The sequence below is a fragment of the Mytilus edulis genome, chromosome 12, assembly GCF_963676685.1.
Source record: "Mytilus edulis chromosome 12, xbMytEdul2.2, whole genome shotgun sequence".
In the NCBI taxonomy this organism is placed as follows: domain Eukaryota; kingdom Metazoa; phylum Mollusca; class Bivalvia; order Mytilida; family Mytilidae; genus Mytilus; species Mytilus edulis.
Genome location: NC_092355.1, coordinates 28484680 through 28496805, shown reverse-complemented (window position 1 = coordinate 28496805; position 12126 = coordinate 28484680). Strand labels below are relative to the sequence as shown.

At 29.5% G+C, this 12126-nt stretch overlaps 1 protein-coding gene across 1 annotated transcript in view; it reads right to left on the bottom strand.

Moving 5' to 3' along the window:
* Positions 1-10662: 10662 nt before the first annotated feature.
* LOC139499248 (IgGFc-binding protein-like) overlaps positions 10663-12126 on the bottom strand; it is an 11110-nt gene continuing 9646 nt past the window's right edge. The window contains exon 10 of the mRNA XM_071287921.1: positions 10663-11903. Within this exon, the coding sequence (XP_071144022.1) occupies positions 10663-11903 (1241 nt within the window). The remainder of the gene's footprint in view (positions 11904-12126) is intronic.

Genomic DNA, 12126 nt, shown 5'->3' with positions numbered 1-12126 from the left:
CATTACTGAAACTTGATTGTCTGATTTAGTGACAGATTAGATAAAACTTTCGAATGAAAAGAGTCATCCATATGATCAGAAATACAGAATTCGCTTGTACATTGAAAAATCTGTAGGTTTCACAGGGTAATAAACGCGAACGATCGTTCCTGTATGTTGGGAACAATAAAGTTATTATCGAGCTGATTGGTCGGTAAAATCATTTCTGTAAAATGATTACATGTATTACGATTTAAAGAATTACATTTATTGCCCGAAACAACGCCAACGGGTTGTCATGACGTTATTACCGATCCAGAAAGATCAAATTCGAATGATATCTGAAATGTTTGCAGTTTTGACAAAACACCTGAAAGCGTTTCACCACTTTTTTTTAATTGATCCTTACTGTCTTGATATTTATAAATCTCCATTTTATTTGAACAGCTCGAATCTCAATAGTTGTTGCTACTATTCTAATCAAACATTTAGCAATCGATCTATGGGCATGAACCTTAAAACTAGGTACAATATACATTTTTGATAACACTTGTTTTGGAATTGCTAAGTATCAACCACTTGCATCATCATGCAATTGGAAAGGGTACAGCACGGTTGGAACGGAAGTATGAACGAAGACATCTTTCCTTTCTTTTCCATCGTTAGTGAATACCGACTTTGGGAGCTCAAATCTATTTTCTCCCTTTGACAACAGAATTGATTCGTTTTTATTTGTATGTAATGAAAATATTGTCGCATTTCCTCCCTGTGAGGAAAACCTATGAAGTCATTTCTAATATAAATAATGTGTATAAATGACTGAATGGATAACATATATTATTTTTTTAGAATAATCCATTTTAATAAATATTATACCGATTTCAACGTGACCGTGAAACATGTTTTAAAAAATCAAATTCATCACATATTAAAACTTAAACTATGCCGATCTTCATTCTTGTGATCATTTAACCAAACACAACAAAAACACGAAGTAGAAAATCGTTAAAAATAAGTTAGTGAATTATATTAGAGTTGATATACAAGTACCATACAAATCATGTTGAATTGTCAAAACATTGTATACTGGATATGTGACTTCAAGTCAACAGTTGCAGATGAAAACATTATACTGCCTTCAATGGCATTGTATGATTATTATTCACACAAATCAAAACATTTAACCTGTCAATAAGGAATAATAATAATAGTACGTGTCGTACTTTGAAACAGGGGCACATCCAAGCAGGTATGAATTTCTGTAAAAATAGACAATGCGCATAGGGTAAGCTGGCAATAATTAAAGTCTTGTTTTCAAATTCTTTAAAACTTTAAAACAGGGGTAGAGGGTATAAAATGTACTTAGAGTATATACAGTGATTTTCTTAAGGCTATATTTCTGGTAAATACGTATTGTTGTGAGAAAAAAAGTTTTAAGATAGTTTTCTATTTGAATAAATGTTAGTATAGGTTGCACTTTGTAAATAAAGCTCTTTCATAAACCACGCCTCTCTTGGGGAGATACATAATATTCATAGAAATGTTAGTTTGTTAACGTCTGGTTAACGTACTGGTTCCCTGATATGATATCTATGTTTCATCACATAGAAACATATATTTGGACTGTTATAAGTATAAAAACATACTTTTGCGGTGAAAAATATTTCTGAAGTAGTCAAAAAGTAAAGGATGGGGAAGTGTATTATTTCAGTATAAGTTTAAACTCTTAAAGTTCAAGACATATGAATGGTGAAAATATGCCGCAAAGCCCTAGAACTGCATGTAAATTTTCCATTCTAGGTTATAATTTTTCACGAAACTTAATAGTAAAAGTGTCACAGTTTAAGCCGCAAAAGGAGTTTCTATAGGAAAATTGCGAAAAACACAACATAAGATTGGCCAACACTTTGGGTGTATAATATCACGTTCTCTTTTGATCAGATTAGGATTAAGCCGAACATATATAAAGATTATTGTGAGACGTTTCCTCTATTTTAAAGAGCGTCCTTGACAAACTTGCACTGATAACACTTAAAAGTAGCATTACAGTTATTTTGTTGTTAAATACAAAAATAGCATACATGGTTTTGTTTCAGCAAGTAGCTTTTTTTTTTAAACGATAAATCTTTTATTGCACATTTCTCTGCTGTTTAACAAATTACTCGACTCACAGCATTCAGCCGGGTATCCCTGTAAATTAGTTACTGTTTAACCAGGGAGATTACACAGTAAATTTATATTTATATATATATATAATATGAATCATGATTAGTTATTATAAATACAATACATTGATTTTAACAATTTGTCAACTTAGTTTTGTGGAGGTCATTATTATGTAAAGTAAATACGGAAGTTGTACTATCTATTGTCCGATGTTGGTTATAATTTAATCATTGACCTTGTAACCTAATTAAAATATTCCCGTGAAGATTGAGATGATCAAATGGTTGAAGGATAACACGTGGAGTGATTTCGAGAGCAAAGGATCTCAAATGAGTATTTCTAATGGTGAGTTTTGTTATATTTCCATTGACTTATGATAGATTGATCAAGAAGGAATCTTTTTTATCCGGAAATATTAGATATTTTCCAGTAATTAGATAGTAGACAGTACAGGGTCAAAAAGCATGTTTTACAGGTAAACATTGACCATACATATACGTCACATATAAACATCTTAAAATAAAACATTTGTTTATATTTGAGTTTTTCTACATGATATATATAGTAATACAGAAGAATGATCATGCACAATAATCAATATGGTTATTATATTATTTTATAAACATCATTCAAAATTCTACTTGTTGTTTTATCAAGAAGTTTCATATTTTCATAATGTTGTTTAAATTTTAATTTAAATATTCTATAGACACCAACATGTTTTTGTTTATACTCTGATGCATATGTAGCTTTATGAATAGAAAATATTAAATTAATACAGTGAGAAATAGATTGATGTCATAATAGTTTTTATCATATATTTTGTAGCCTAGTATTAGATTTTTGAAGGTGATTATATGTGTTCCCATTTTTATTTTATCAAGGAGTATTTTGACTTTTTTCCAAAATTTTTTAAAGTATTTGCATGAAATGAAAAAGTGTTTTCTGATTGGTTGCATATATGGCACTGGTCATCACTTTTCAGTTGCCAGATGAACAATAGTTTTTTACAAGGAAGTATATAATGAAGTAACTTCCACCTGAATATTTTTAGTTTGTTTACTTGTAAACTATTAAATATAAAATTAAGCATTTTATATAAATAGCTTGATGAATCTAATTTAAATTGTGTTTTCCAATTAAGAAAGCCAATTGGTGTTTTTTCCTCTATATAACATGAGTTAATGCTTTAATAAATTTCATTTGATGGAAGGTTTTCAATGCTGATCAATTTTGTATTATTTTGTGTTTTTAAGTATAACTTTTTATCTGTTTTAACTTTAGTATAGAATGATTTATCTGATTTCATTATCATTTGCCATTTTCTTGGTATTGCAGCTTTTATTCTAGATAGTTCTGATATCCAGTTAGATTTGAGGGTCAATTTATCTAATACTGCCTTTTGTGATATATGTCCTGCTTCATCTATTATATCATTAATAAATAGTATTCCATTTGTTATCCAATGTGAAAATATTAAACATTTGTTTTGAAATTTTATATGTTTATTGCCCCAAATGTATTGTTGTCTTATATTAATAAAATTTGTACTGTTAGTTTTTATTTCAGAGATATTTTTTTTTTTATCTTAAACCAACTTTTGACTATTTCTAAATAGAAAAGAGGGAGTGTTTTACTGAGTTTTGGGATTGCTTTTATGCTACCTGGATTCATGTTAAATAAAGAAAAGTTTTCTCCAAATTTATTAAAAAAGAAGAGGGTAATGACTTTCCAGTTTGCAAATTGTGTTGATGTTAAACGTTTGACCCAGGATAATTGTATAGCTGATAGAAAATCATCAATATTGATCATTTTGAGGCCTCCTTCCAAGTAATCTTTACATAGCGTGATTCGTTTAACTTTTTCTTTTTTATTACCCCAAATGAAGTTGTAAATAAATTCATTTAAAAATTCTTTGGAAATGGTTGTAACTGATGCTAAGAAAGTTAAATTTGGTAAGATGAGAGATTTAATTACTGTTATTCTACCTATCATTGTGAGATTTCTTCTGTTCCAGCTATTGATTGTATCTTGAGACTTTCTTAGAATTTTTTCAGTATTTAATTTGTCACATTCATTTTTGTTAAGTCCAAAGTATACACCTAGGCTTTTAATAGGTTCTTTATTCCAGTTAATATTTTCATATTTATCTTTACAACTTTTAAGTCTGCCTAGCCATATTCCTTCTGTTTTTGATCGGTTGAGTTTAAGACCTGAGAGTGTTCCAAATATTTCAATAATATTTAAAGCATTGCTAATTTCCTGCTTGCATTTTAAAAAAAGAGTTGTGTCATCGGCTAATTGTGAGATTTTCAGACTATGTGTTTTAGAATCTAATTTTATTTGAAATCCCTTAATACCAGTATCTTGTCTTATTTTGCATGCAAGAATTTCTACTGCTATGGTAAAAATTAGAGAACTGCACGGACACCCTTGACGTATCCCACGAGTTACATTATAAGTTTCTGAAATCCACCCATTATTTAGCATGCAGCCTTTAATATTCTTATATAATGTTTTAACCCATTTAATAAATGAGTTTGGTAGACCAAATTTTATAAGGGCTTCGTACATAAAATTCCATTTTAATGAATCAAAAGCTTTTGAAAAGTCAATAAAGAGTAATGCACCATCTATGTTAAAAGTTTCAGCATAGTCTATAATGTCTTGGATTTGGCGTATATTAAAACCAATATATCTATTTTTGATATACCCATTTTGATCTCCATGAATTATTTTCAGCAGTATTGGTTTTAAGCGCTGGGCTATTGCATATGCAATGAGTTTAGTATCTACATTTAATAGCGTAATTGGTCTATAGTTATCCAGTGACAAAGGGTCTTTTTTTGTAAATTAAAGAGATTATACCAATCTTTTGTATGGTTGTTAGTTCTCCGTCTTCATAGCATTTATTAAAAACTTCAACTGTAAATTCTTTTAAATCGCTCCAAAAAGTGCGATAAAATTCTAGGCTTAGCCCATCTATTCCTGGAGATTTATTTAATTTCATGTTGAATATTGCTTTAGTGCATTCTTCTATTGTTAAGGGGTCCCCCAAGGAATCACTTTCTTTTTCTGATAGTTTGTTATCAATGTTGGTTTCATTTATATAATTTTTGATATCATTTAAATTTGGAGAAGTGCTTTTATATAAATTTTCATAGTATGATCTTTCTATGTTTAGGATTTCTGCGGAGTCTGTTACTATTTTCCCTTGTTTATTTTTTAGCGCTGTGATGCTTTTTTTTGTTTGGTCTTGATTTTTCGAGGCCTAGGAAATATTTAGTATTTTTCTCTCCTTCTTCTAGCCATTGTACTCTAGATCTTATTTGTGCACCTTTAACTTTATTTAAATAGAGGTGTTCAAGTTCTTTTCAATGGTTTTAATTTCTTTTTTTACAATTTGGCTACATTTGTCTTCTCATTTAGCTTTCTTAATTTTATTTCTAGATTTTTTATGTCATTTTTATTTTCAGATGATCTTTGTTTGCAGTGAGAAAGAGTTGCAGTTCTTACCTCTGATTTAAACATATCCCAGAGTGTTTTTTTATTTTTGGTGAGTATTTGTTTTTTATGGTTTTTAATTAAGTTGTTTATGAGGTCAATATATTTTTGCTCTTTAAGTATACTATTGTTTATTTTAAAGAAACCCCTGTCTCTTTCTTCTGAATTTTGTCTAACTTGTAATGAAATGGCCTGGTGATCAGTGTACGAGATCATTGCGGGTCGAATATCTGCTTTCATAACATGCGGTCTTATATCAGGACTAATCAAGAAGAAGTCAATTCTGCTTGCTATGTTTGTATCATTTTTCCTTCTCCATGTGAATTGACTAGTATTTGGATAAAGTTCTCTCCATATATCTGTTAAATTATTTTTCTTTATTAGTTTTTTTAAACTATTTACTGGTTTGTAGTTTCTTGGGAAGATATTAGTTCTTCTATCATTAATTGAGAGAGTTTCGTTCATGCCACCTCCTAATATAAGGATACCCAAACGATTGTTTTCAATTATATTTTGAACCTTTTTTATAAAAATTTGTTTCTGTTTTTGTGTTGATTTGGAGCATATACATTTATTAGAGTAAAACTATTGTCATTTATTTCTATGTTTATCAAAATTATTCTACCTTCATTATCCTTTATCTCGTTTATTGTTTTACATTTTAAATTATTTTTGACAAAGATTGAAACACCTCTTGATTGTGTGTTACCATAACTATGAAACATTTTGCCATCAAACTCATTATTTATTGTTTGTTCAATATTTTCTATAAAATGTGACTCTTGAATGAAAAGAATGTTACATTTGTGATTTTTTGTCCATAATTGTAATCTTTCTCTTTTGCTTTTTTGGCCTAAACCTTGACAGTTTAGTGATATCATATGAAGATTTTCACCCGTTGTTAAGTTTAGAGTTTAAATGTGTAGTTGATATCAAAACTACATTTAGAAGGAGACATATTTGTTTTTACCTCATATTCAGAAAGTACTGTCATTAAATGTTTGGTTTTAAAGTTACACAAGGTACTATGAAAACATTGGTACATGTACATGATTATTTGTGAATTAAATATATACAGTACCAGTAAACAAAATATATACACATACTTAACCATGTTCATGAAAGTAAATGAGACATAGAAACACAAACATGTATTAGCATACATACATGTACATGTATTTAAACACATATTTTCATTTATTTGTTCCCATACATTAGATTGCACTGTTGCTTTTTTTTGCCATAATTTGATACTATAAATATATAATAAAAAGACAGATATTTTTTTATATCATGTATAATAATTTCATTTTTATTTATTTTTAAGTTTGTTATTTTAACAGTATAATGAGATTGTAGGACCATGTTCATGATGTAGGAGTTTACCATGTTTACAATACTTACGGAAACAATCGAAATAATTATAGTTTGCATTATCATTGCTTGCATTTTTATACCGAGTATTATGTTGGATGATGATATTTGACTTGTGAAGGATTGACAAAAGATTTTAATATTGTGGATTAAATGGAACATTTGAAATATTCCTAATGTGTGGATTACATGAGATATCCAAATGTTGTTTACGTGATGTAAAATAGGAATATGTATCGGTTCTACTAATATAAGGATTAAAATGGACGGATAATTTGTTATAGAGCAAGGATGTATCATGGAGAGGTTGTTATGGATAGCTATTGAGATAAACAGAGAAATTGAATTCAGATATACATGTATGTGGATTAATGAATTAATATTCATCAAGGATAGTTTCTTTATGAACTTTAAATTTGTTGGATCTATTTTATTCATTTTAATTTTATTTCTAACAGCTATTCTGTTTTTTATAAACATTTCAAATATATATTTATTTAATGTGTTTATTGTATTGTAATTCTTTATTATTTGCGTCTGAATAAATTTGATTATCAATATAATTTTTTGTTTGTATTTTTCTAAAACAGGAAAAACTATTTTTGTGATTGCTTTATCACAACTTGACTTGTTCTTATCTCTTGTTCGTTGGGTCGCATATTGAGAACAGAAACATTTATTTATTGATTTAAGGAATGGGGCTATTTGGAAATCATCCTTTCTCAAAATAAACAATATCATACACAGTTCATTACATATATATACATTTTCATTATTATTTATTTTAATACTAATTTCAAGGTGTATATAATCTAGAATAATATCACACTCTGACTTATTTTTTTTATATTTTTTTTCTGCATAAAAAGAAATATAGACAAACAAGTAAATAATATAATACAATATTTACAATTATTCATGGTTGTATTTTAATTTGTGGTAGTTAGGTATTTTCGGATGTCCTTGGTTTTGTTGAGCCAATCTCACGGTCATGCAAAGTATCGGTTGGTGTGGTGGCAGATCGTTTTGTAAGTAGCTTTTTTAAAGTGAAATAAGTACTTATGTTAACCATGACAACAATTCATTTAGGTAGCAGTTTGTACGATGCTGTAATTACAAACAATCTAACATTTAATTTCTTATTTGCAATTTAAATGATTTTAATTACCGAACCATAAAAAGTATCCCTTCGAACCATCTGCAACCACCAATTAGCTTCCTTGTGGTTGGTGTTGCTCAGTCTTTAATTTTCTGTGTTGTGATGTGTATACTGTTATACAAAAGCAAAGGATTAGGGGTGTCCATCTTTGAGACAAAAGCAGTATATGATTAGTTAAAAACCCCACAATATGCAAATAACCAACACTTTATTTTGACGAAAGACTGGTGTTTATGGTAAAACACATTTTAACTGATCGTTTTGAATACATGTTGTGCAATAATGTACGAAATATCGTGATTTTTTTTTATCGATCCGTCATTTTGTATATCCAAAATTACAGTAACCATTATCGTGTAATGTGTATACAACGATATGTATATTACACACCTATAAATACGTCAACATTGACAAAATTGACACAAAAATTGATAATAGCCTAGCATAGATGGTGTGCGTCTTTTTTTAATTTTAGCGCACACACTGGCCTCAAATTGAGAAAATGGACCGTACGCGTACGGTCTGACTAATTTTAAGAAGTTGATAAAGTTTACAAGATACAAATGAATATAACAGATCAATATAACTTATATCTCTAATTTATATAAAAAGTACAAAAGTAATTGAAATTAAAACTTAATATTTTAACTTTTAAAAAAAAACACGCTTCTTCAATCTGTTAATTTCCGGTATTTAGCATGTTGGCAATTAGCTCATTGCAGCCCAGTATGCTCATTGAAATTGCCGTTATCGGAAGTAAACATAATGAGGGAGGACAATTGTTTTAGAATATCTAGGAACTTTACAAAAAAATGCATTTGCAATTAATGAACATGCATGAACAAAATATGTTAATGTAAAAAAAAATACGACGTTCCTTGTGGAAGCAAGCTAAGTGTCACATAGGGCCAGAGTAACAAAATAGGACTCACGGATCACTTGTTTCTCTATGTGGCATGTTTTACTTTTGTTCACTATTTACCAAATATGACGTGTGGTTACCAAAAACAATAAAATTATAGCATATGCTCCCTTTCGTTTAGTAAAAAAGTTGTAGAATATTTCCTTTTAGACGATTTTAAACTTCATATAGAAAATAGGGATCCACAGGGTTAAGAAATCAAATGTTTTGAATGAAATAAGTGTCACATAGGGCCAGAGTAACAAAATAGGACTCACGGATCACTTGTTTCTCTATGTGGCATGTTTTACTTTTGTTCACTATTTACCAAATATGACGTGTGGTTACCAAAAGCAATAAAATTATAGCATATGCTCCCTTTCGTTTAGTAAAAAAGTTGTAGAATATTTCCTTTTAGACGATTTTAAACTTCATATAGAAAATAGGGATCCACAGGGTTAAGAAATCAAATGTTTTGAATGAAATAATTTCAAAGAATGATCGAGATTGAAAATTATGCTGAATTTATTTACATTTTTTTAGAATATATATGTGAGTAAACAATTTAACAGTATTTATGAAGACCCTCTTTCACTGAATCTAATGCACAATTTCCTATTAAAACAAACTGATGAGCCGGGGATGTACCGTTGTTCGTACGGATTTTTTTGTGACGCTTAGGTATCCAATACAAACAAGGTAAGTTATCAGATTTGCTGATAAATGTTATGTTTATTGAAGCCATGAAGGACTTATGATTCGCAAAAATCTCATCCTTGGCAAACTATATCGTTTTGTATATGGGTTAACCTGAGTGCCCATTCATTCCTAATAATTTTACAATACTCTCGTAGTACTTTGATTTACATACTAAAACAATATCAAATATCAATATAAATAAATGGAAAAATCAAAAGCTCAAAACTGTAAAACCAATGGAAAACAGTCAAGGTACTTTTCAAAGTAACAACAATCAGACTAGATAGCAGAAAACATCAACAGGTCACAAATGGATCTTCATCACAACGTGGCTTCAGCTGTACAGAAATAAGGAATACTAGTTCAGTCAAATGAACTCCACAAAAATATAAAATTCTTACAAGGGCTAGAGGTTTCTGACTTTGGACAGATTAAAAACTGCAACGGGGTAAACATGTTTTGTGATATATAAATTATTCCCTATACCTATATATCGCCAATGTTGAACAAAATATCACATAACAAAACACATAGTATAAATCCCAGTTTTTTGGAATAGATAACAAAAACTAGACCTACAGTTGCCTTTGTGTATAAAGTATTACGGTTGATACTTTAAAATTTGAAAGGACCTCGACTTAAATAATAAATTATTACTAATCCATAATTATAATAATAATCATGGAATAGAATTGTTTTCAAAATATCTACTTATTGTTCATTTTTTATTTTTGCTTTTATTTGCAGATATATTAATTATCTTGACAAAATTCAATTGTTTCTCTATTACTATTTAGTAAAGTATATTAATTGTTGCAAATAAACAACCGAGTAAAGTTTAGTGAAATTTCATCTAAAATTATCCATAATTAATGTATCTTCACGGATTAATTTTAGTCGCAAATCCAGCAGGAAAGCCATAACCGGAATATTTATTACGTCCAAATACAATAAGTCCAAACGGTATATCATTGTTCTGCTTAATTTCATGAAGACCGACACTTTGTTCAACAGTAATGACAGAGTACAGTGTAGATGCAAGTGTAATATTTGATATCATTTCATATTTCACAATATCTTTGTCATCTAAAAGTAGTCCCGTCTTAGCGTTCGATTTGATTATGACTGTAATGTAAAAGTGTTGAGGTGGATAACTGGTTTCAAAGTCATTTACAACTGGATATGTGTAACTGCTTTTGAAATGTTGAACACTTGGAAGTGTAACCATGAATGCATCATTCGTGCTAGTAACACCGTTACAATATAGTTGCACCTGAACTGGATCAGATGACTGCATAGTATATAGGTTATAGTTCTCGAATTCTCGAAATCTTCCGCCTTGAATGTCTAAATATTGGATAAGACTATTGTTGTTAATACGTACTCGGGAATGTTCTGGTGCAAATATTCTAAAATTGCACTGTGAATCATACAATTTAGGAACGATAAAATCACGTCCTAACTGTTTATTTGGTAAGATCATCTCCTCCATGTGATTTCCCCATCCGTTCCGTAGGTAACTTGTACGGACACCAGACATTACAACAACTGGATTGGATGCAGCTACTAAAGTCCCACTAAAATCATAATGACTCGACAAATAGAAGGTGTCAAATTCAGTCAAATGTATACTAAGCGTATCGTTATTTCTATACTGTATGTTGTTATATGTTACACTTCCACCAGCAATCCGAAAGTGAATTGTTACGTTTGTTGATTGATGAATTCCAATAATTCCAAAATTACTGTTTGAAAAAGGGATCTCACGAGTCCACGGTGTAAATGATGATACTATGTATTTGTTTCCTAACGATTTGGAAGGAAGAGCAAGAAATCCATCAACCTCGTTACCAGTAAAAGTAAGGCCATAGATAGACACGGGAATGTTACATTTCACATGGATAGCTTTTCTGTGAATACCATGTTGATCCATAAATACAGTACGGCTAATGTCGTATGAGTTTATGCTCACATTTGATATTGCAAATGACGAATTCATGTTCAGAAATGGGATGAAGATTTGACATGATCCGTCAGTTATGGACACTATGTACAAATATAGTTTTCCATTTTGGTTGTGACTTGTTAAAAATCCTAGGTAAAATTCGTTCCCTTTAGTATCTGTAAAAAGTAAAATAAAAAAGAAATAACCATAATAAAAACTATGATTAAATGCAAACAATAAATGGTAGCTATCCACTTATTGAAGAAATTAAAATACAAATACTAATTATACTTCCATTCAGCAACAATATACATGTCAGTACATATAAGTAATATAATAGAAAACCAAAGGATATGACATATGGGATATCTATCAACGACACAAAATCAGTAAATCCAC